This window comes from Ictalurus punctatus, chromosome 29 (genome assembly GCF_001660625.3).
Source record: "Ictalurus punctatus breed USDA103 chromosome 29, Coco_2.0, whole genome shotgun sequence".
Lineage (NCBI taxonomy): Eukaryota > Metazoa > Chordata > Actinopteri > Siluriformes > Ictaluridae > Ictalurus > Ictalurus punctatus.
In genome coordinates, this window is record NC_030444.2 from 4,745,285 (window position 1) to 4,772,412 (window position 27,128).

At 39.3% G+C, this 27,128-nt stretch overlaps 1 protein-coding gene across 2 annotated transcripts in view; it reads left to right on the plus strand.

Moving 5' to 3' along the window:
• Positions 1-1,108: 1,108 nt before the first annotated feature.
• The window catches only part of fam184b (family with sequence similarity 184 member B), a 67,192-nt gene continuing 41,172 nt past the window's right edge, over positions 1,109-27,128 (plus strand). The window contains exons 1-7 of one of the 2 annotated variants that reach the window (XM_017461795.3): positions 1,109-1,553; positions 10,225-10,404; positions 10,528-11,178; positions 15,250-15,385; positions 17,953-18,104; positions 19,870-20,133; positions 24,469-24,564. In XM_017461795.3, the coding sequence (XP_017317284.1) occupies positions 1,413-1,553; positions 10,225-10,404; positions 10,528-11,178; positions 15,250-15,385; positions 17,953-18,104; positions 19,870-20,133; positions 24,469-24,564 (1,620 nt within the window). In that variant the 5' untranslated portion in view covers positions 1,109-1,412. The remainder of the gene's footprint in view (positions 1,554-10,224; positions 10,405-10,527; positions 11,179-15,249; positions 15,386-17,952; positions 18,105-19,869; positions 20,134-24,468; positions 24,565-27,128) is intronic. The other variant, XM_047152200.2, reaches the window with a different exon arrangement.

Genomic DNA, 27,128 nt, shown 5'->3' on the forward strand with positions numbered 1-27,128 from the left:
GTCAATAATGTTCTCATTCCAAGCTCTGACTTCCCACTTCCATGACAAGTTGAATGCAGTGTTAAGTGAAATTTTAGACAACGTGTCAAAATCTTACACAGGTAAAAGTGGTAGAATCCAGCCAAAAATATACTCAGATGAAAGTTTAATAAATACATAAATAAATAAATAAATAAAGGTTACATTTAATTGTACTCCTTCCATCCATCCATCCGTCTTCTATACCGCTTATCCTTTTCAGGGTCACGGGGGAACCTGAAGCCTATCCCAGGGAGCATCGGGCACAAGGCGGGGTACACCCTGGACAGGGTGCCAATTAATTGTACTCCTTTTCTGATGGAATTAAGTTAATGTCATTGTTTTAGTGCAACTTGTATTACTTATCTTAAACTATTAGAAGATTTTGTTTTAAAGCAGTCATGCTGTTTTACCAGAAACATCATTCAATCTCTGTATGTTTGCTGGTGTTATGCATGATTAATGCACAGTAGTTTGATAATGAACATCACATCACATCACATCACGTGTTTTAGGTGGGCCTTTGCTTACTCCAGCATTCTGAAGCTTTTTACTGAGGTAACACCAGGCATGCTTATCTTCAAGTTTGGCACCATCCAGTGGCTTCTACATTTTCAAACACACTCAGATAACTATAGCTTAACCAAACTGTATAACATGAGGACTTCACAGCAGATGAATGATTCATGATTGTTGTTTTTTTTGTTGATGAATGATTCTTGTTTTTTTCCCCCCTGCATTCATGAACTTGATTGGATGCTAGACTGAATCCACTGAACTGATATAAAGCGTACAGTTATCTGCTGTATAACAGAAATAGAGACCTTTCTGACTTGTATTGACTACTTTGAATGAAAATACTAATTTTAGGAGTACAAAATGTACCATTTTGTACAATTATTCCATTTCAATAATACTCAAGTGAAGTGTAAATACGCCAAGAATAATAACTACTTAAGTAATTTTCCAATGTGCCAAAATGTATAGACGTGATCACGTGTCTCATACGATTCACAGTTTTGGCTTTCCACAAAGGCTCCGTCCCCGCCTTGTGAATCCAGGAATCCAGGCGCGTGGCCAGGCGCGCGTGCCGCTGCTGCGTGTTCTGTACAGCGGGGTGCGGTGCGGTGCGGTGCAGCGGGGCGGGGCATCACGGGGGAGAAGAAATGTCTGTGAACGTGTAGCCAATAGAATTAGACTTTGATTTCACGGGGTATCGGGTCAACCAGCGGACAACTTGTCATAGAATATCGTTCGGTACGGTCGCATGAACGTTTTCTCAGGCTAAATGACACTATCATTAAAATGCCTAGAAGTGAATCAAGGAGCGCAACAACAATCGCCGGATTTGTGATCTGTCAGCAGTTTCTAAATGAAGACTTGGCTCCAGGGTTATGACGTCTAGCTCGGGGAAGATGAGCCTGCCTCTGGATGCATGTAACGGGACCGCTGCAGACTTCTCCAGCGTAGAAGACGAGCTTTATGATTATCAAATGCACACCAGAATGTGCAAGAAAATAGCGCAGCTTACAAAGGTAGGACAAAGGCAGTAAGAGTCAAAAGCACGGTGCTGAATCGTGCCACTGTGTATATCATTGTCACTGAGTATATCATTGCCACTATGTATATCATTGGCACTTTGTATATCATTGCCACTGTGTATATCATTGCCACTGTGTATATCATTGTCACTGTGTATATCATTGCCACTGTGTATATCACTGGCACTGTGTATATCATTGCCACTATGTATATCATTGGCACTTTGTATATCATTGCCACTGTGTATATCACTGGCACTGTGTATATCATTGCCACTGTGTATATCATTGCCACTGTGTATATCACTGGCACTGTGTATATCCTTGGCACTTTGTATATCATTGCCACTGTGTATATCACTGGCACTGTGTATATCATTGCCACTATGTATATCATTGGCACTTTGTATATCATTGCCACTGTGTATATCACTGGCACTGTGTATATCATTGCCACTGTGTATATCATTGCCACTGTGTATATCACTGGCACTGTGTATATCATTGCCACTGTGTATATCATTGCCACTGTGTATATCACTGGCACTGTGTATATCCTTGGCACTTTGTATATCATTGCCACTGTGTATATCATTGCCACTGTGTATATCACTGGCACTGTGTATATCATTGCCACTGTGTATATCCTTGGCAATTTGTATATCATTGCCACTGTGTATATCATTGCCACTGTGTATATCATTGCCACTATGTATATCATTGCCACTATGTATATCATTGGCACTTTGTATATCATTGCCACTGTGTATATCATTGCCACTGTGTATGCCATTGCCACTGTGTATATCATTGGCACTGTGTATATCATTGCTACTGTGTATATCATTGCCACTGTGTATATCATTGGTGCCACTGGTCAGTAATCTATCTAATCTATTCATCTTTGCATTTAAAATGCTTTGATTGCGAATTAATTAGGTGTAATATATGACCTGGGCTTATGCAGAGATTCACATGTAAGTACAATACATGCTTTAGCGTCTAAATAGACATTTCTCCATGTGGAAGGGATCATTATGATGTACCAATATCTGTCCTCCATACAGACATTGCTGCATGCGGTCTAAAAGCTCTTTAACTCATCAAAAATGTATGAATTAATTAATAAAATGATCAAATAAAGTAAAAAATAAGCTTCTTTGTTTGTAACTTTTAATCATTATGAAAAGTGACTAATGCAATTCAGGCCAATTACATTTTAATGTTGAATTGACAGTGATATGTGTGTAAACAATAATAATAATAAAAAAAAAACTATATAGAAATGCGCACGGTGGCTTAGTGGTTGCACATTCACCTCACACCTCCAGGGTCGGGGGTTCGATTCCCACCGTGGCCCTGTGTGTGTGGAGTTTGCATGTTCTCCCTGTGCTGTGAGGGTTTCCTCCGGGTTCTCTGGTTTCCTCCCCGGTCCAAAGACATGCATGGTAGGCTGACTGGCATGTCCAAAGTGTCCGTAGTGTATGAGTGTGTGATTGTGCCCCGCGATGGATTGGCACCCTGTCTAGGGTGTACCCTGCCTTGTGCCCGATGCTCCCTGGGATAGGCTCAGGGTTCCCCCGTGACCCTGAAGGAAGGATAAGCTTTATAAAAGAGGGATGGATGGAACTATATAGAAACCCTCATAGAATGTATAATGGGAATTGTATTGGTTTTAATGGAAACTGTAATGGTCCCTGTGGGTAATTTGTTGCCTTCTATTGGTGGCATGTTATGTCTAGTGGATACCATTAAGGACAAATAATGGTAATGGTTTTAATGATTAACTGATGCTTTGTAATGGTATTCGTAGTGGAAACTATTAGAATTTCTGTAATGGTTTCTATTGTTTTGGGGGGGTTTTCAGCAGAGAGGGGAAAAACGTTGAAAGTGTCAAAGTTTTAAGGAAGTGAGAAAACATTGTTGACTCAAACATACTGTAACTGTTTGAAGGGAAAACACTAGCAAGTTATTCTATAAAAACATGTCTCAGTAATGAATAATAATAATAATCTTCTTTAAAGTGTGAGAAAGTTTTCTCCCTGAGAACGTTGAAGGATACGTAGCAGTCTTTATATGCAGAGTTTTTGCATTTGATTGTGCATTTATATCTTAAATTCGACGAATATTCGAAGTTCGGATTTGTATTTGATAGCCCTGGAGCAGACGAGAGGACAGAAGCAGTGCGAATGGCTAAAATGTTGGTGTGCAGAAGCCCTCAACGTGCAGCATGTGTTTTTGTTTTGAGTCATGTCTTATCTCCACCCACGTCCTGTCATTGGTTGTCTCCCTCACGTGTCAGGCCTATTTTCAGTTTGTCTTTAATTAGTTTGTATATTTAAACCCTTGTCTCTGTTCAGTGCGTAATCATGTTCAGTGTTTTGCCACCTGACTTTGCTGAGCCTTTAGTTTCATTTTGTTATCCTTGGTGTTATTGATCTAGTTCCGTTTTCTCGTTTGTTTATATCGGATTATCCCTGCTTTTGCTGTTCGCTGATCGCCTGACCTGTGCCTGTGTTCTCTTTAATGATTTTGATTCACAATTTGGATTTGTCTGCCTGCCTCACAAATAAAATGCTTAAACTGCATTTTTATCCGTCTCTACTCGCCGAACACGACATGGTGACATTCATTCTTCTGTGAACAAACACACATTGGCAATGGGCAATATCGAGGTCAGCAAAAATGATTGAGGCCATGTCCATATATCGTACGATAAGTCAATAAAGTAATTATCATGACAGGCCTCAATAGGCCTGTAAGTATTAACCACGGCAGGAACACCCCATAATACCTGCTGTTTTGGAGATGCGCTGACCCTTGATATTCATTCCATGGTGTTCCAAAGTTTTGAGACTGTAGATGAGCTCCTTATGCTTATGTTTCCTCACTTCATTGCTCTCATATCAACATCTGGAATTGTACACAGATATGCTATTAATGTTATGTCAATTGCTGTTGAATTGTCTTGCCACTGGAAAGTAGAAATTCTTTATTCTGATGGTACGGATATGCTTGACAAAACAATTGGACAGTCTGTTCTTGGTTTCTTAATATATAGTTCATTACATCTCTTAGAGGAAAGACAATAAACAACTCCTGCACTAATGCACAAGGAGTGATGAGCAATAAAAATGATCCATTAGGGCCTGCGATGTTAGTGGCTGTGTCAATTCTCTCCTGGTAAGCAGGTTTTTTGATGTTTTCATCCCTTCTATAGGAAACGAGTGGAGGTTACTTATTAAGGGAAGCTACTTCAAGATTGTCCTGGAGGAATTTTAAGCTTTTGAAGATAATTTCCATCACTGTTTTATTAGTGGGTTGATAAATGAGCACCAAAGAAATTGTCTCTGTCCTAGAAGTAGAATGTGTAGAGGTCAGTGTCTTGGTTCTCTCAATAGTGTTAACACAGGTCATGGCACAATCTAAGACGTTCTTAGGGAATCCACAGCTATAAACAAATAATTGCACTTTTCCTTATTTTTCTGGAGAAAAATGCATCTCACTGCAGATGCATTTCATCAAGTCTGATTAGCTGTGAATAACCAATGGAATTTTTGCAGTGCCTGGAATGTGAAAAGTTGTACTTCAAGTAGCAATGAAAGTCTGTCATTGTAATGGATTATGGTTTTCAAAGTGGACTCTGTGACATCAAAGATCTGTCTAAAATGCTGTGCTCGAGCCAGGGTGAGCAATATGTATATTCCAGGGCTGGGTGAAATATGGAGAAGGAGGAAATAAAAAGCTTGACTCTGGCTTGTGCAATGGCTCTCCAATAAACAGCTCTCTTCATGTTGGTTGATCCTTTTTAACAACAAATGCAGTCTTCACAGGCAAAAGCCACAGCTCAAACCAAGAGTAGACAATTAGTAATTGTTTAAACAAACAATCTAACAGGACAGACTTGAGCAATAAGAAACACTGGTCAGTCACATGTTCCAATATTTTTGATCACTTGAAAAATGGGTGGGTTCAAACAAAAGGTGCCATGTTCTAAGTTGTTTATCACATCTAGATGTAGATGACAATAGGTCACTATGAGACCTATTGTCTCATATTGATCTTTTGATGTCCAACACAATTGTCTTCAGTGCATAGCAAAAACAAAAGAATTGACCTTGCTGTTCCAATAATTTTGGAGGGGACTGTAGGCCAAGCTGATGACCTCCATTAGGCAGTGGGTCAGCCTCTGGTTAGAAATGGGAACCTCCTCCTCTGTGGATTGGATGGCTGTCATTCAGTAACATTTCATGTAACACTGTAGAGCATTTACTGTGCACTGCAAGGAATACTGTCTAGGCTCACACTCACTGAAGGATGCAAGGTTGTAATAGACTGATTCAACAGCATTTGCAGAACAACATGTACGGTCCTACAAGTCCCAAGTGCTAGGAGCTCTATATAAGGTTAATGAGGAGGGAAACTCATCGTAAAGTGGCATGTCACAGTAGGAGCTGGGCATCCAGCCCATCTATAGGCTAAGGTGATGATGTCCATCAAGCAGTGGGTCAGCCTCTGGTTAGACAAGAGAACCCCCAATGTTTTACTACATAGTCAATAAACAGTTGGTCTAAGGATTGTATGGCTACAATTCAGTAACAATTCAAGTAACCCTGTAGAACATTTAATGTGCACTGCAAGGAATGCTCTGGAGGCTCATGCTCATTGAGGGTTACAAGATTTTAATAGCGTAATTCACTGAACAGTTAGAGAAAACTGACATTATAGTTCGAATCAACAGTTCCAGCAAAGCCCTATTTGGCCAGATAAGAAATCTGATAGGACCTTGAGAATTTCAGAATATCAGTGGACTACTGGATAGCTAACCAGTTTATTCATACCTGTAAATGCACCCCACTAGTAGCTGAGTGCTCTACTATGTTCTGTGCTCTAAAATCTGAACATGGATAGTTCTCTCTGATTGACATGGCCATTGACCCTAGAGTCTCCATAACTAGTCTACAATTCATCACCAGACTCTCTGGAGGCAACGCCTCCACAAACTGCCTAATCTGCCCTCAACTGTAATCCAGTACAGTGATGCCATTGTGATTGCCTCAGAATATGAGGAGCAGCATGAACAAGTTGTCTACCTCCTTGAACTTTTAGCATCTAAAGTACAAAAAGCTAACCTAAAAAAATTCCAGCTGCACCAGCAGTCAGTTGTCTATTTGGGGCAAAAGAATTTTCAGAGAAGACATGAAATAACACGGAACCACAGTTTGGCCATCGTAAATACACCAACGTCACAGACAAGAGCCTTGATCATTCATAGGCTTATGCAGTTATGTCAGATCATGGATGAATAGAGTTGAGCAAGCCCTTGAATTAAATATTGAAGGGAATGATCCAGTGGCATGGACAGATGAAGCAGTTCAAGCATTTGAGGGATTAAAAAAACTCTTACCCAAGCTCCAGCTATAAGAATGCCAGATATAAGGAAACCTTTTGTCCTCCATGTGACTGATTAAATGGGCTACATGACTGCTATGTTGACACAAGAATGGGGAGATCAATATAAACCCATGCTATTGTACTCTACACAGCTGGACTGCATTGCTTGAAGTTGGCCCCTTCTTACAAGCAATATAACTGGCACTTCAAGCTATATAAGGGGTGATATTTGATCAGACTCGATATTCAATGTCTCCGTGCACATGCCCTTCTAACATTGGGGTGAGCCTCACATGTTACAGCTTCAAGCTGGACAAATGGTCAACAGCTCTGAAAATGCTGTCACTGAGAAGGTCACACCTTCCAATTTCTTTACTTTTCTGTATACAGGTGATTCTATTAATGATGAGCACAACTGCTCTGAACTTGTTCAGACACTAGGACATGATCAACATCTTCAAACCACTCCTGTACAGAATCTGGATAAGGTGCTGTTCACTGATTACTCTTCCATGGTGGAAAATGGAGAATGATAGGTACATGTGCAGTAACAACTTTGATGTCTATTGGGATGGCCAGTGAATGGATGGCTCCTTTTACATCAATCCAGTAGGCAGAAATATAGACACTCATGAACGCTTGTGGACTGGCTGAAGAACAAATAACTAACTAGACTATCCATCCATCCATCCATCTTCAACCACTTACTCCTTTTCAGGGTCACAAGGAACCTGGAGTCTATCCCAGGGAGCATCGGGCGCAAGGCGGTGTACACCCTGGACAGGGCGCCAGTCCTAACTTAGACTATATGAAAACTATATAAAAGTATGTGGACATCTGAATATCACACTGTTGCAGTTTTTCTTCACTGGAACTAAAGGGTCTCTCCTAAACATGTTCCAGCATGACAGTGCCCCTGTGCATGAAACAAAGTCATGAATCCATGGTTCGAAGACATGATTTGCCAAGATAGGCATGGACGGACATAAGTGGTCTGCACAGAGCCCTGACCTGAACCCCTCTGAACACCTTTGGGATGAACTGGAAAACCGCATCCTAGGCCTCACTAATCTCTTGTGGTTGAATGGGCAAATCCCTACAGCCACGTTCCAAAATCTATTTCAAAGCTTTCCCAGAAGAGTGGAGGTTATTATTACAGCAAATGATGGCTGCCTCTGGAGTGGGATGTTCAACAAGCACATATGGGTGTCTGCATAGTTTTGGCTGTAATATGTAGCTTAGCTTCATACTGTGTTCATATAGTCTGACATGCACACAGGTGAGAAGAAGAAAGAAAATGCTGTATGACTATGGTATTTATGGCAATCATATATCACTACATGACCTTGCTGGACGATCTCAGCATTTGTGCCCTGGGCCAGTCACTGTGATTTATTCAAAGTCATCCTGCATGATGCACTTGCTTTCTGTATGTCGATTTTAACCAGATGCCAATAACAGAAGATTATTCAATTGAATCTCTGACATGGCATAAATAATATTAGCAAGAAACTGGCTCCAGGTACAGATCACATATTTTTTCAATGTTTCTGCAACTCCTTATTGTCTGAAAACCATCAAAAACTGAAAAAATACATTTTCACAATATATTCCCCTCAAAATAGTATAGATGTGCACATGCGAAAATTTTAATAATCTGAGTACCACATTATTATTATTACTACTTCAGCAAGTCCCAGTGTGGCAGCATAAAACTGAAAGAGAAGTGGCCCATACAGTTATGAGGGGTCCCTGACTATTACATCTTTTACTCTCTATCAGAGATGTCAGCTGTCCAAACAGAAGGGCTTAAATAAACTAATGAGTCAGAACAAGTGAGAACAATCAAGACAGGTTGGGGGTGGATACAAGAAACAAACACGCTGAAAGCTATGTAATGCATGACATAGCTCCCTGTTTATGGCATGGCTCCTGCAGCTTCAAAACAGGATGGCCTGGACCCTTCGCGAGAACATCCATAATCTGCCATGGGCCTTGAGGCAGGCATTGGCTAGGAGGAGCAGCATCCTCAGCAGTGCTTTTCCAGGGAAGGCTCCTCTCTGGTTACCAGAAACATCCTCCTCATGAGGCCAGAGAACTCCACCACGTTCCCCAGCCCATGGTGTCCCTGGGCGACCAAAGGGATTTCCATACTCGCAATGTAAATGCTTATTTGGTGCGTCCTTGAGCAGCTAGGTCTTCTGTAACATACAGTGAGGTTGAGAGACCGGATGCAGGAGCCTGAACTCAGCGTTTAATTTATTTAATGCAGTCTAAAATTTTGCATCAATTATTCCCGGCATGAGTTATTACACAGGCAGGCAACAACAGACAGGACAAATCCTTATTCAAAATGTTTTTAAAAACAAGTACAGGTCAAAAACAGGAAGCAACGATGAATTTCCAGGAGCAGGAATCATAGCTTTGAACGTAAACAAACATAAAGCATGATAAGACCTTGTGATTAAACCTAGAAACAGAAGGGATTAAATAGAAAACATAAGCAGGCAAAGAACTGAAAACAAGTGAGAACAATCAAGACACACTAGGGAAATACACCAATGACAGGATGGATAGATACACAAATCAAATCAAATGCACATGGAATGAGATCAAAAGAAAACACAGAAGTGCTGCTCACACTGGAAGTCACACCATTACCCAGAGCACAGTGAATGCCATAGCACACAGTGGTACTTTGTTTGTGATCCCTTTAGAATTTTCTACACTTCTGCATAAATATGACCTAAAACATCATCGGATTTTCATACAAGTCCCAAAAGTAGATAAAGAGAACCCAATTAGCATCAACAACTCTTTTTCTGAGGTCCTCAGAAGTCTCATTTATTCATGCCAGGATACACTTCCACAAACATGTTCTTTAAATAAAACAGGGTGCCCCTCACACCTGATTGTCATAACATTGATTGTAAACAACTGAATCTAATCTCACTTACACATTAACTGCTAATCCTAGAGGTTCAAATACTTTTGCCACTCAGAGATATTTAATATTGGATCATTTTCCTCAATAAATAAATGACCAAGTATAATATTGTTGTCTTATTTGTTTAATTGGGTTCTCTTTTTCTACTTTTAAGACTTATGCGAAAATCTGGTGATGTTTTAAGTCATATTTATGCAGATATATACAAAAGTATATATTCTATGTATATAGTCTTCCTTCAAAATGAGTTTCACCAATTTACCAAATATCAAGAAAAAAAATTTTTTTTTATTTATTTATTTTTTTTTTACTGTATGTTTGTAGGTAATATACTCTCTCAACACTAAGAATGAGGAGCAGGAAGCAACTTTGCAAATGCTACTACATGTTACTACAGACACAGCAGACAACTTTCAGCCATCCACAAGTCAGGATGAGGACGGAGAGGAATCCACATCTGCCCTTAGGAGCCGTCTCTTAGAGCTCCAGGCCGCAGTAGAAGAGGTTGAAAACAAACACATACATGCATATACATCTGCAGACTCACATGAATTCAAATTATGTGGTATGCCATAGGGCAAGTAATGAATGTAGTATTTTAATATTTATGTGGTGCGTGTTTTTCAGGTAGAGGAGCGGGAACAGAGGGCTGAGGCAGACCATGCTGAGCATGTTGCTGTGCTAACCCGAGAGGCTGCAGATCTCCGCCGAAACTACCACAGCCTCGAGATGGAACGAGATAACCAGTCCAGACTACTGCAGCAAATTCAGGAGGAAAAAAAATGCCTAGAAGAAGAATGCCAGCACTTACGCCAAGTAAGGGATGAGAACAGCAAGAGGGAGGAGGATGCTAAGAGAAGAGAAGAAGAAGAGAGGAAGAAAGAAGGTGAGGAACAGAGGAGAGATTTAGAAGAAAGGAAGAAAGTGGAGAAAGAATGGGAGGAACGTTTGCTCACACTGAGAAGTACACTCAAAACACTAGAGGAGGAAAAAGAAAGATTAGAAGAACAGTGGGGGATAGAGAAGGAGGAGTGGAAGAACAGAATGGAGGTCATAGAGAAGGAAAGGAGGGAAGAGAAGGAAGCAGCGAGAAAAGCTTTACAGCAAAGCCTCGATGAACATATAAGCCAATGGCAGCTGAGAGAGCAAGAGAACTGTAAATTCCAGAATTCACTGCTGCAACAGAGACTGAAGAAAGCAGACGCAGAGCTGGAAATACAAGAAGAGAGACTGATCAAGTGCAACAGACACAGCAGTAAACTGCAAGCAAGAATAGAGGTACACACACACACACACAGAAAACTTCAAGCATTAATGGAGTACTTCAGCATTTTTCAACATTTTTATATGAAACACGTGAAACACTTTTTTTTTACACTATATGACCAAAAGTATTTGGACAACTGACCTTCATACCCCTATGTCCCCATAACATCTCATTCCAGATTTAGTCCCCCTTTTGCTGTAGAATAATCTCCACTCTTGTGGGAAAGCTTTCCAATAGATTTTTGAATATGGCTGTGGGGATTTGCCTATTCAGCCACATGAGCATTAGTGAGGCCACGCACTAATGTCGGGCATGAAGGCCTGGCATGGAGTCAGCAGTCAGGGCTTTGTGCAGGCCACTTGAATTCTTCCACTCCAGCCTTGGAAAATCATGCCTTTATGGACCTCACTTTGTGCACAGGGTCATTGGCATACTGAAACATGGTTGCTCTAGACCTCTTAGTTCCACTGAAGAGAAATTATAATACTACAGCATACAAAGACATCCTAAACAATTGTGTACTTCCAGCTTTGTGGTAACAGTTTGGGGAAAGACTAGTGAAAAACTAATGATTATTTTCAAGATTGATTAAATGGCCGATTATTGTTTCAATTAATCATGTTTTTCCAAGTAAACATGGAAGTGCCCTGCTTTATGCCTGATTGTGCACGGACTTACTCATTATGGGTCTGTCCATGTGCAAAGATAGAACTAGGCTACTGATGTGGGTGAAACTTCAATCTTTAACTGAGACAGAGATTAGAGAGGCCAGACCTGAAATTACAGATAATTATCAGTACTCACGTTTCTTACAGTACTCATTTTGCTCACGCATATAGATACAAAAAGGCTGTAATGATACAAATCTGAAAAAAGCCTGAATGCCTGTAACCTTCATTCCAAAATTTAAAGCTGAATAAGTAATAGTGTAGTAGCGTTATGAATTGTGGCAGTAAGCTAACGCTGGACTGATCAAGATTACAATGATCAGGAATGTGGGTCAGAGATATCATGTGATCTAAATCTGGTCATCTAAACTATGTTTAACAAAAAAATGTTTGGTATCAATTTAATATGTATTTCATGGTGAGCAATGTGGTGGCATCAAAAGTATCATACAAGTTTACAAAATATCATTTATAGTATATGGTTTTATATTTTGCTTGTCCTTCTCACACACACATCTACTATACACCTACACGTATACATACCACACAAGGCCATTGTTTCACAAACTCATTCCCAGAAACCTATTTAGCATGGTCCATCCTGCCATAAAATACATTGTTTCTATCCCATTTAATACTTTGGTCATTATACTCTTCAAAGTGGTGCATGGGGTATGAGTGTTAGATCTAGATAGGAAGATCTCTAGGGAGTTTTTCCTTGCCACCGTCGCCACTCAGTGGCTTGCTCAGTTGGGATAAATTCACACCTTTAATATCTGTATACCATGTTGATATTTCTGTAAAGCTGCTTTGAGACAATGTCTATTGTAAAATGCGCTATACAAATAAAATTGAATTGAACTGAAGATCTTGGGGGAGAGGCATTTACCATCCGTTTTCATCTGATCTCTTTATGATGTTTTCTCAACTGGTACTGTATTAGTAGCTATTCATCATTGCCTCCATCTTGATAAATGCCCCATTTCTGGCTGAAGAAAACCAGCCCCAAAGCATAGTGCTGCCACCACCATGCTGCACCGTGGATATGGTGTTCTTTTGGTGATGTGCGTTTTGTTTGCACCAAACATACCTTTTGGAATTATTGAATTATTATACCTTCTGGAATTGGTCTTTTCAGACCATAACACATTTTGCCACATGTTTTAGGGTGATTTGGTTGAGCTTGGATGTTTTTTTTGTGAGAAAGGGCTTTCATCTAGCCACCCTATACCATCGCCCAGATATGTGAGATTGTTGATATGCTGTCACATGCAGAGAGTAAACAGTACTTGTCAGAGATTTCTACAGCTTCTTTAATGTTGCTGAATGTCTCTTGGTAGCCTCCCTGGTAAGTTTTTGACTTGCCCATTGATAAATTTCAGAGGGAGGTCCTGTTCTTGGTGATATCACTATGGTGCTCCATTGTCTCTATTTGTTATTGACGGCCTTTTACAATGTTCCTTGGCTGACCATGGCTTCAGCAGTCGGATGAAACCAAGAAGATGTGAAGAACATCCTACACAAGGTGTCTGCAGATCCTTAAAAAGTCTTAAAATATCTTAAATGCCTTAATGTAAAAATAAGGCCTTAATTAGCATTAAAATGTATTAAATCCATGTTTCAAAGGTCTTAAAAATGCAAACGGACCAGCACCGTAAAGAAGATTTAGATTTTATTTTTGCTCTTTGCTTTTTGAAATGGTAAAGCCATGTGACTGTGTTGCACTCAGAGTGTGTGTGTGGCTCATCAGTGTTTTAGGGCGGCTTTTGTCCTATCTTGGAAAGTCATGGAAATGAAATACTGGATTGTTTTTTTTTCTTTCACTGTTGGAGCAAATGGTAATGTAAAAAGGATTTTTGCTACGGTTTCCCATATCCTGCTATAGAAGTTTACCCGGTTTTAGTTTGCTTAAACCCAGAAATGGATGTATATGCATGAACACAATCCATTATAGCGGATTTATCGTGTAGCATGATTCAAGAGACGTGTAGGTCTTAAAATCTTTTGGAAATGTCTTGAATAAGGTATTTAAAAGTATTAAATTTGAAGTGCTGATACCTGCAGATACCCCGCTACAGAAACAGCTGATCTTTATTTGGTGTTAATCAGAATGAATTAATCGATGACAACTGCATGATAATTACTTTTGAACATTGAGCGTGATTGGTCCATTCTGAACACAGCCACATCTCCAGCTATAAAAGGGTGTGCATATGTATACAGCTATCCTATTTTTTACTAAAATGTTTCTGATTGTTTTTCACTTAATTTGTATACACGGTAATTTCACATTCAGGGTGGAAAATGTTCAGATTTTTTCTACATCACAAAAACCTGCTGTTTTAACAGGGGTGTGTAGACTTTTTATATCCATTGTATACCTGCCCTGGCTTCACTTTCACCAGAGCTCATTCCTGCAGAATGAGTGACAAAGTAGACAGGGAAATGAAGTAACCCACAAGTATACTTCATCATTGGGAACTGCACAGACAGTGGTAACAGACAGAAATTCAAGTGAAGGAGGCCATCTTTAGGTTGAAAAAACAAAACAGACCTATCACAATCAAGAGGCACCTTCATGAACGTAAATACCCTGTTTTACCTCAAGATGCAATACACTGTTAACAGATTAGACTTTGCTAGAAAATATCTAAAAAATAAATAAATAAATAATAAAAAAAAGCCTGTCCAGTTCTGGAACAAGATTATTTGGACTAATATTAACTTGTACCAGAATCATGGAAAGAGTAAAACATTGGAGAAGGAAATGAAAGGTTCATGATCCAAAGTGGGTATGGGCATGGGTATGTATGGCTGCCAATGAAACTGGGTCACTGGTGTTTATTGATGATATGACTGCTGATACAAGTAGCAGGGTGAATTCTGAAGTGTATAGAGCTATACTTTCGTCTCAGATTCAGTTCACTGCTGCAAAACTGATTGGTCAGTACTTCACAGTACAAATGTATAATGACCTAAGATTTTCTGAAGGCGAATAAATGGAAAGTTCTTAAATGATCAAGCCAGTCACCTGCTCTCAACCCAACTGAGCATGCTTTTCACTTACTGAAGAAGCAACTGAAGGCATGTTACATCCAAGTATTAAAAATAATCCTTATATTTATAATTATGTTAGTTTGTCCAATTACTTTTGAGCCTGTGGAAATGGAAAGACTATGAAAAAAAATGGCTAAAAATCCTAAATTCAGTATTTTTTGTTAAACCCCTTGAATTAAAGCTGAAAGTCTACACTTTAATCACATCTTGATTGGTCATTTCAAATCCATTGTGGTGGTATACAGAGGCAAATTTACAAAAATTGTGTCACTGTCCAAATACTTATGGACCTGACTATCTGACTATATATCTGACTGAAAGGCACCAAGTGTACTTTTTTCTCTCATGTTGCATTAGGATCTAGAGGAGCAGCTGGAAAATTGCCATCATAGAGTTGCAGAGGCAGAAAGAATAACTAGGAAAGCAGAGGAGGAGCTAGCTGTGGCAAAAGAACGATTATTGCTACAAGAAAATGAACTACAAAACAAATCAGGTAAACAGAAAAAAAACACCTACAGCCATGTTCTGGTGAACTGGCCACAAGCACCCAGGAAACTTATATTTAAATGTTGATTCTTGTATTTTAGCAGCAGTATCTCTCTCTCTCTCTCTCTCTCTCTCCATATATATATATATATATATATATATATATATATATATATATATATATATATATATATATATATATATATTATGGATGCACAAAAAAAGCATCTGTATATATATATATATATATATATATATATATATATATATATATATATATATATATATATATATTTTTTTTTTTTTTTATTATTATTTTTTTTTATGGATGCACAAAAAAAGCATCTGTCAGCAGACAAAGCCAGCAGTACATGCAATTGGTCACAGCACTCTATGTTTTGGCAGCCTCAGACCCCCTCTGTCAGTTGGCCACTGCAATTTGCCAACGTGGATGTGGAGTCTTTTACCATTCCAGAAGAAGAGTTTTGTTATTCTATCACATTGTTTGAAATATGACAGAGTAATTTATAACAGAAGTGAATGGACTCTCTAAATAATCTTCAGAACAAAATACATTTTCGGAGCATTTACTTTCCCTGAGATAGACGAGTATAAAGTTGGCGATCTACTGAAATCACGTGGGTCAAAATTGATTTTCTGTCAAACCGTTCAGCAGTGGGGGGAATAAGATGCCAGGAAATCGAATTTCCTCTGCCCAGATATTGATGTTTGGAAGCATCTGCAGGGATATAGAGTAGCTCAGTCTTGCTGGGATTTAGGTTCAGTCATTGATAATGAGATGTCTATCAGACAGTGCTGACATCTGTGCCGAAACTTTGGAATCTTAGGGAGGAAAGGAGAGAAGTTGAGTGTTGTTAGCATAGCGGTGGTATGAAATACCATGTGAGTATATTAAACTTTGTGACAACATTACCACTGAGAGAGTGGACATAGAGGGAGAACAAACAAGGACACAGCACTAAGCCTTGCGGGACACCAATGTAGAGTCTCCATTGAGCATATCCCCTACATGTCACCTGATATGACTGTCCCTCCTCAAGGTAAGAAGCAAGCCATTACATGCTCTGCTACTAATTCCAAGGCTTGTGAGGATTGAGAGTCGCGACTGATTATGTCCAATGCTGTTGAGAGGTGAAGGAGAATAAGGACCAATAACAGTTGGCTGATCTAGCAGCATGAAGCATGTGGCTCCTAAAAAGGAAAAACTGACTGTATTCAGCATATTCAAGGGATTTTGAAAGAAAGGATAGAAGTGATACTGATCAGTAGTTTCTGATGTATCTATGTAGATGTAGATACAGACCAGATGTAACTAGTGTGGGCTTTTTCAGGATTGATATACAGTGCCCTCCAGTAATATTGGCACCCTTGGTAAACATGAACAAAGCAGGCTGTGAAGAATATGGTCTCAGATCCCTTGCCTCCAACCTCATCAGGCATTATAGGAGAAGACTCAGAACTGTTATCTTGGCAAAGGGAGTTAGTACAAAGTATTGACTATAAGGGTGCCAATAATTGTTGCACACTTATATTTAACAAAGATATAATTTCTGGATAAACCTATGTTGAGTTTGCAATTGTTTGATATCCATGAGAGCAGAGTATTTTTGTGATTTTTTTTAAAACAAAAGATCAAAAGTTTAAACAATAAAGAAAATTTTTCACAGCCTTCTTTGCTTATATTTACCAAGGGTGCCAATATTAGTGGAGGGCGCTGTAACTTTTGCTGTTTTGATCAGATTTATGTAGTAATTTACAGTGGAAATGATGGAGAGGAGAAGGTCTTGCAAGATGATCAGGACCATTGTTGAAGGAATGTGATCCAGCAGGCATGTGGTAGGATTACTGGACATCAGAATCTGTAGGATCTCTACTGTAGAAAGAGGAGGAAATGTAAAATATGTTAAAGACAGGAAGGATAGCGCACCACAGGAATTGAGCTAGGAGGTAAAAAGTGGCAGGTTTTGGGGTTTTTTTTTATCAATGAAGATGACAAAGTCATCAACAGTCAGGGTGGAGGGTGAAGCAGGAGGGGGACTTTAACAGAAGAGAGCAGTATGAGAGATGACCTGTATCAAGTTGTGATTTCCTCCACTTACTCTCAGTGGCTCTTAATTGTCTCCGATTGCTGCATAGAAGATCTGACAGCCAAGACGCAAGGCAAAAATACTTTCTTGGTCTGAAAGATAGAAGTCAGAGGCGATCAAGAGATTTGTAGCTGATTGAAGTGGTAGAGAGGAAAAGGAGTCAGGGTGTTGTAGATTTGTTAGGATGTTGGAAGCTAGGGAGTTAGGAGATATAAAGATGGGGTTTCAGCAGCAGGTTTCGTAGGGATATGAAAAGTTGAAGATAGGCAGGGAGGATTAAAAAAAGGATTCTTATATGAAATGCTATACACGAACCTGACTATTTGTAAGACACAGCATTCACTATTTACGTTTCAAAGGTTGTGAGAATTTTGAGCCCTTAAAACCTCTGCCCTAAGATATGTCTTTGTGTCTCACTCTGAAAGTGGTTGAGAAAATACAGAGACAATTCTTAATTACTCTTTAGAGGAATTGTTGAACCAAAGCTCCTCTCAAGTGCGGGTGTCTGCTGAAGTGGAGGAACTGAGATCTCAACTGAGTCGTCTCAACATCAGGAACAAAGAGCTGGAACTTCAAAACAGTGGCCGCTCTAATGACCATGCTCGCATGCTCAAACAGGTAACCCCCTCGACCACACTCAAACAGGTGATTCTTGCCTACATGGTCAAACATGATCAATTAGTTAAAATGCACCTGGATGCTCAAACATGCTCGGAAAGGTAAACAATATCTACATGCAGCTAAACCATACCTGCATGCTTGAGCAGATTAATTGTTCCCCTGGGCAATTCTTAATCCTTAGACAGGTAAATTAGGCAATTATCCATCCTTACATAGTTATATTCAGTTACATGATTAAAATGAAAAACATATCCCAAGTCAAACACAAGACTAAAAATCGTTTTGCCCCCCGTTGCTGTTATGACAGCCTCCACTTTACTAGAGAGACTTTGTTATATTTTCTAATGTGGTTATGAGGATTCGTGCCCATTTAGCCACAAGAGCACCTATTCCTAGTGTTGATAAAACAGCACCAGGTCCTACAGGTTCACTGGTGATTGAAAGCCAGAAGACTCTACTCCATGACCATGTTGGTTTGGTGTTCAAGCAGCACCTGTACCAGCACCTGGTGTTCATACGCCCCACAGTATCCTGGAGATTCTGTTGTACAGAGATACTGGAGATACAGTATTCAGGATACTGTGACGGCTGATTCCTGTTGAGCACATGCACCTATGTAAAAAAATTTTTTTTTTAATAATAAATCATACTGTAACACTGTACTTTTTTGCAAGATCTTTTCATCATTCTTGCTTCAGTCTCTGCCCTGGCTATGTTCTCAGCTGTAGATTGTGCAGCTCCTCATACCACACTGCATAGATCATTTACAGTAAATAAAGACATAAGAAACAAGATTAAGAAAGCACGATTTTCAGAAAATGGAGTATAACAGGAGTATAACTTTATGAATGTTTTAGGCCTAATGTATGTAGATAAAGACAGAGAGGCCGAGACTTATCTGAGATCATACAATATTCTGAGACCATATAGAGAAATAAGGAATGAGAAATAAGGCATATTTTGCATAATTGAACATAGAAAGTCAGAGATAAACATAAAACCTTTTTTTTTTTTTTTTTTTTTTTTTTAAATGGTTGTGAATTGAAACAGTGGCCATGAAGTCTCCATACATAGGGGAAATTAACACTTTTTTAGCAAAATGTCTTCCAGAATTTACTTATACTTAGTCTATATTATATATTTTGTTCAGATAGCCTTTAAGAATGGCTTTGACAAAAGAAGAACTTATTGAAAGCATTCTCATGGCTCGATTGGGAAGCTGTCGTAAGGTTGTGATGGACATGCGTAATACCAGATGTGTTAACACGAGTTCATCATGAGGGGGAGAAGCGACTCTGTGTGTGTTTACAAAGAAATGGCATGTAGAATATGGGCTTGTAGGCAATCATGTAGAGGATGCTTTGTAAATAAAGTTACATTTTGCTAAAAAGTGTTAATTTCCCCATGTATGAGACTTTTGGGACAACATGTATTGGTTTAAAGCCTGGCTAAACCAGTCAGGTTAAAAAAGAGAGTTTAAATGGGAACGCAAAGTTTTGATAAGGAAAATCAGCGTTCAATCAGGTTTAGGTAGTTTTCACAAGCAATAGCCAACATTAAGATACATAATGTACCTCTAAGTACATGTAGTGTTTGGAAGTTTACTAATGGTATGTATATTCTGCATTTGTATATTGTGTATGCACAACACTCATGTACATATGCATATGTATAAATGATGATACAGTAATACTAACTAACTAAACCCTCATATCATACAATGTGCTGTATATGCTATTTACTTTTGGAGTGTGTGTTTTAGCATGCAGATGCTTTGTCTTCCATGCGCTTGGAGCTGCAACGTGCCCATTCTGAGGAGATTCAGCGCCTCCATCAAGAGGTGGAGAAAGAACGATCAAATGACAAACAGGAATTGGAGGAGGAAAAGAAACGAGTACAGAATATGATGGAGGAGGAAAAGGTCCGTCTGAAAGAGAAACTAAGGAAAGCACTGGAAGAATTGATCTGCAAACATGCCAGTGAGTTGCGCCAAACACAAGCCTCACTGGAAAACGAAAGAAAGCAGGTACGGCAACTTGACTTGTGTAGTCAAAAGTTTTGACAACATACAAAAGGGATATTTGGACAATTGCTATATTTGTACATATTTGTATTATAATTACATCTAGGTGCAAAGCTTTGGAAAGGAATATGTGTCCCATTCCAATTTGATTATTTTCTACTAGACTTTATGTTGTAGTCTTTCAAGTTTCTTTTAATGGAAGTAATGGAAAAAAACAATATAAATTGCACTAGCAAGCTTTTAGGTCAGCATGAGCTTTCTGAACAGCTTTAGTGCATCTCAGCACAGATTCTACTTTCTATAGTCTCTGGAACTGTGCTGGAGGGATGAAACATTGTTGTTCCAAAAGATATTCCTTCACGTGCTGTTCCAATAATTGTGGTAGAGTAGTGTTAATTTTGTTAATGAAAACTATGATAAAAAATGTTCGCTGATGACCTTTTTTCCCATTAACACCAACTGTGATTATGTCAACATGCAATATTGTTGACAAAAATATACAAGACTAAAATGTAGTTTAAAAATATATTATTTTTTTTCCGGAAAAAAAAAAAATTGTACAGTGTTGATTTTTGTGAATGGTCACAAAATGGTGCTAGTATTAGTCTGCAGCCAATGGGAATGCTTTTTTATAAGCACGTAATCCTCACAGGACTGATCAGACCACCTCAGGTAAGTTAACCGAGTCTTAACAGAATCAATTACTTTAACAGATGCGATAGTACAAACTTTGATGAGAATAAAGCTGTGTGCATGCACCTGAAATGATCCAGGTTTAATCTATTTTGAATGCCCTTATTCATAATCAGTTATGTTAGCTTACATGTTTATTACAAATAGAAACTTAGTCAATAGTTACATAGAATGATAAGTAATGTTTGTAAAGTGTTTGAGCTGTCATTTATGCAGATTGTCAAGCCACTATGGGATTTTTTTTGGTATAATTTTTATTGCACTGACCCATGCTGTCACTCTTACTTTTGCTGATAATCAAAAAAAGGCCAGAAGGAGAGAGAAGAGGTTGAAGGGGAGAGAGAGACAGTCAGTTGGGCAGGATGGAAAAAAAAACTATATTAAGCTACTTTTGATCACATCGTAAAAACGCTAGGAGTGAAAGGGCAGAGGGCCGTGATACGGAAGCTAAGGATGGATGAATGGTGTTTGTTTTGTGCCTCACATAATTCATAAAACTCAAGAAAGCATATGGAGGAGACATGAAATAAGTGTAATGTTACTATATTTTATATTTATTGTTTATATTTATATTATATTTACACATATCCCCCCCCAAAAAAATAAATAAATACATAAATAAAAATTTAAAAACCACAACAAAAAATTCTCCCCAACTAGAGACCTCCTGGCTGCTGGTACCACATGGGCTGGTTTGAGTATTTCAGAAACTACTGATCTCCGCTCCTGAGGTTTTCACACATAACAGTCTCTAGAGTTTACAAAGAATGGTGTAAAAAAAAAGAGAAAAGAAACAAAACATCCTGTGAGCAGAGGGTCTGCAGATTGAAACACCTTATTGATGAGAGAGATCAGAGGACTATAATGGCAGAACACAACATTTGGTTCGACTCCTGTGAGCCACCAACCGCAGGATTCTGAAGCGATTTTGTACACAGGTTCACTTAAACTGGACAGTTGAAGTTCAGGAAAAAAAAAATGTATAATTTGGTCTTTTTCCAGTCAGCTATCCGGTTTTGGTGAGTCTGCACCCATGATAGCCTCAGATTCATGTTCTTGGCTGACAGGAGAGGAACCCAATGTGGTCTTCTGCTGTTGTAGCTCATCCACCTCAAGGTTTGATGTTTTGTTCCTGCTGAGATGCTTTTCTGCTCACCATGGTTGTAAAGAGTGCTCATTTGAGTTGCTACAAACTTCCTGCTAACTCAGACCACTCTGGTCATTCTCATCTGATCTCTCTCATCAACAAGTTGTTTCAGCCTGCAGACCCTCTGAACACAGGATACTTTTTGTTTTTCGCACGATTCTGTGTAAATTCCAGAGACTGTTGTGTGTCCCAGGAGATCAGCAGTTTCTGAAATACTCAAACCAGCCCATCTGGCACAACATCCATGCCATGGTCAAATTCACAGAGATCACACTTTTTCTTCATTTTGTTGTTTGCTGTGAAAATTACCGGAAGCTGATTAACTGATTAACTGCATGAATGTTCAGGTGTACCGGTGTTCCTAATAATACGGATGGTGAGTGTAGTTGTTCATTTGGAGTAGATCTGTTAACTGTGAAGGCCACAGCATATACACTAGATGGCTAAAAGTTTGTGGACACCTGACCATCACACCCATATATGGACCTTCCTCAAACTGTTGCCATGACATGAGTGCCTGACGTCAGTAATGCTCTGTGGCTGAATGTGCAAATCCCACCAGCCATACTCAGTGAAAGCCTTTCCAGAAGAGTGACGGTTATTATAATACCAAAGAGGGAACTAAATCTAGAATGGGATGTTCAGAAAGGACATACTATGGGTGTAGTCAGGTGTCCACAAACCTTTGGCCATTGAGTGTAATTTACATAATTTGTTGTTCATCAAACAGTTCAGTGGCTCCTTGTGCTCTGTGGATGGGGTCATCCTGAAAAGGGCCACTCCTATCAGAATAATAAAGATTCATCATAGGACAGTGGGATCAGTTTCAAACCAACTGTGCAATATTTTTTTTCACTCCATCACCATGAAAACAGAAGGTTATGTATGTTTCCTTTAGAATTAGGATTGTTTTATCTCATTTGTTTCTTGTATTGATGTAGTGGTGGCTAGCAAAAAAGCTGTTTTAAGGGGAAAGTACTTTATAACTACATCTTCAATTGGTTTATATGACAAGTTGCACAAACTGCCTAGCACCAAGTCCAAGTCCCACTGTAGGAATATATTTTGCTTGTAGGTTGGAGAGGTTCCGCACCTTTAAGACAACTTTTGAATAGTTTATTAACCATCAGTCTGGCCCCAGTGGTGCAGACAATGCTGCAATGGAGACTATTAGGATAGACCCAGAAAGTCTGCTCAAGGTAGTCCCAGACTCAACTCTGCAAAAGCTCCAACACATCCCCAGTCAGTATGCTGGGGTCTCTCCCAAGAGGATCACAGTTCTGATGGGTAGCTCACAGCTCATCAGTAAATAAATAATACTCTCAATTTTCTTAACCTTTCATGTGTGTTAGTAATCCCAGTCATCTTCAACACTTCACTGGTGTGTCTTTCATTGCTTAAAATTTTGCTTATAGTTTTTCTCTGCCTACTGCATCTGCAGCTATGAATAGACTCGAGCACATGTGCCATGCACTAGTGAGATCAGTGGCATGTGTAACAGAGGTATTTATCTCAAACCAAGTGCTACTGCATCTGCCATTGCAAGCAGTATGCATGCATGTTTCTCAATTCACAGCTTCAGTTTGCTTTTGAGTGCACATTTTGAGTCTTGGAGGGGTAATGAAGTTGATAACCAAGATCCGCACTTGGGCAGCTATACTTCAAAATGGGTTAGGCATTTGATCAGCTATGCTAATTGAAAGATCCAGATTAAGTTTCCATTAGGCACTCTTTATTATCAATATGCAGCACATTCATTGCTGCTGCCTACCTGCATTCCTGCATTATGCTCTGATCATGAGGAATGCTCCAATGGTGGGCTATCAGCACTCTCCACTATAGTGGTTAGAGAATGAGAAGCAGCCACTAAGAGTACAATTACACCAGACCAGCATCTGACTCTATGCGAGGCAGCTGTACTGCCAACTTCTCTTCATTTCAAAATAGTAAGGCAGAATTCCTGTTCCATGGGGCTGTGTAACCAAGCCTTCTTTCCATTTCAGTCATGGCCATGACAGCACAGCTTACTTTTTTCTTCTTCTTTTTTTTTTTTATTATTATTTTTTTTTTACTAGAGGCCTCTACAGTCATGTCTGCATTATAACTCTTCACTTTAATCCATGTCAGAAACAGTTCTGACACTGATCATTGTTCATCATGTAGTCTCACAAGCCAGACCTCTATGATGCAGATTTAATTATAGAATTGACATGAAACAAGTGATAGAAGCTTAGCATCTTGAATCCTTCCTCAACCCTTTGACAGGACAAGATTGTAAAAGAGGACATGTGTGGCATATTAAGGTTGCGACTTTTCTAATAGTACTAAGCAAGGAAACTAACACACAGGTATACTCCACTTGTTTCAAAGGAAACTGCCCTGACTGTCCAGAACATATAACCTACCCTTTTCTGCATCTTTGTAGTGTGAAAGCCTCAGCTATATAGGCATTAATGTTTCAGTTAACACTCAGAATTTGTGCCCATGTCCCACCACAGGCAGAGGAATACAGAAAGACTGCAGAGGAGGAAAGACGTGGCCTGGAGACAGAGAAAGAGGAACTACACAAACAACTACAAGTGTCTACTTTAAAGGTAAGAATAAGGAAAAAAAAAATTACAAGAAAACTTAAACGTTATTCATAGGACATTATCCACATAAAACTCTAAAATAATGAAATAGGATTTCATAATATAATAGTAAATTAGCACGGGACTGTAATGCTTCAGTTCTATCCTGAGCATTGACATTAGCAGTTCAACCTGACTCGTCTCCATCCACAGTCGATACTCAACCACATCCCTGCCTCCACAATCTCACATCTGATTTTGAATGGCATTGGGAACTTCTTATTTGGTCCTGAGTGACCATTTGTTTAGATTTTCCTTTGTGTAAATTCTTCCTGAACAAGACAGAAATAGTCTTTGACAGTACTTAATAAAGGATATAATAAAATAAATAAGATAGTGCCCTTCATCCAAAATGGGCCTTAAACATTAGCATTCAGGATACTACTGGAGGAATATTCTTGCTATTCTACCAAAAGACCAGCATAGAGCTCTATATTCTGCATGGGAAACTTGAACATCTGAATGCAGATGGGAAACACATAGTTATGACAAAGTAGAAGAATCAGAGTCTAAGAAATGTGATCCAAAGTGACCGAAAGGAAACTGTTTGACCTGGGACTGAGGGCTATTCAGTCCACCAGGGACCTAGAGTAGGGCCCCATTCTGCATTATCAGCTTCCTACTTTGAGAACTTACAGCAGGGCATCAATTGCATTATTTTGTCCTACACCTCCCTGCACATCTCACCATCACAAGGTGGACCTACAAGACTCCATTGTTGTACTCCTCTGGTGCCTAGACAGCATGAATCTGAGGTTCACTTCCCTGATCAGGAGAAGCATATTTAAATACATCACAAGACCTACAACATATATCCTTTCGCTGTCACAGAGAACATGGTATGCAGGAGGCACCTCTACAAGGAAGGCAAAACTTTTTAACAAAACTAATGTGAGGTGGACACATCACAGCCCTCTAGGTGCAGACCCTAATCACGTTTTTATTGATTCAGTTACTGATTCTGACCATGCATACCAAAGAGCTGGCAATGTTCCAACTCATGCCTGTTGCCAGGCTTAAGTAACCTGCAAAGGCCTACATATAAACCAGCTCGATGGCCTTGCAAAAGGACATTGAACATTTTAAGCCCAAAAAATGTGACCATAACATCTAAGACTATCTAAGAGAACTTAAACACCGCCTTCTTGACTTTTCTTACTCCACTCAGTAAAAGAATGTCGAGCTTCTCTGGAAAACAATTTCAGAACAGTCCATGCATTCATAGAGACACTGCTGGCTTCAATTCGCAGCAGCTTTAACCAGCTTTGTGATGCACAAGCTGAAGAGTACTCATCCTTTGCTAATTCAATTCAATTCAATTTTATTTGTATAGCGCTTTTTACAATAGACATTGTCTCAAAGCAGCTTTACAGAAATATCGACATGGTATACAGATATTAAAGGTGCGAATTTATCCCAACTGAGCAAGCCACTGAGTGGCGACGGTGGCAAGGAAAAACTCCCTAAGATGTTTTAAGAGGAAGAAACCTTGAGAGGAACCCGACTCAGAAGGGAACCCATCCTCATCTGGGTAACAACAGTTAGTGTGAAAAAGTTCATTATGGATTTATATGAAGTCTGTATGGCGTTAGGAGCAGCCGTAGTCCCAGCAGTCTTGAATTAAAGATTTGAGCTCCATCCAGAGGCAGAAAGGATCTGGATCTCTAGTATCTCCATAAATTCGTGTGGGGCTCTGCGAAAGGAGAGAGGGAGAAAAAAGATAATTATGACTGCGAAGTAGTAGAACAGAATCTAGTCAGGGTAGGCTTGAGTAAACAAATACGTTTTAAGCTTAGACTTAAACACTGAGACTGTGTCTGAGTCCCGAACACTAATAGGAAGACTGTTCCATAACTGTGGGGCTCTATAAGAGAAAGCTCTTCCCCCTGCTGTAGCCTTCACTATTCGAGGTACCGTCAAATAGCCTGCATCTTTTGACCTAAGTAGGCGTGGCGGATCATATAAAACCAAAAGGTCGCTTAGATATTGTGGCGCGAGACCCTTTAGTGCTTTATAGGTTAATAAAAGTATTTTATAATTAATGCGAGATTTTACTGGGAGCCAATGCAGTATTGATAATATCGGTGTGATATGGTCGTATCTTCTAGTTCTAGTTAGGACTCTAGCAGCTGCATTCTGGACTAACTGGAGCTTATTTATATTCCTACTGGAACATCCAGACAGTATGGCATTACAGTAATCTAATCTAGAGGTGACAAATGCATGAACTAGTATTTCCGCATCATGTAGTGACAATATGTTTCTTATTTTAGAAATATTTCTGAGATGAAAGAAGGCTATCCTAGTAATATCTACATGAGCATCAAATGATAGGCTGGAGTCAACAATCACTCCAAGGTCTTTAACTGCTGTACATGATGAAACAGAAAGACCATCCAGAGTAACCATGTGATCAGAAAGAATACTTCTAGCTACACGTGGGCCTAATAAAAGTATTTCTGTTTTATCAGAATTAAGTAGAAGGAAGTTAATTAACATCCAATGTCTAATGTCCTTTACACAATCCT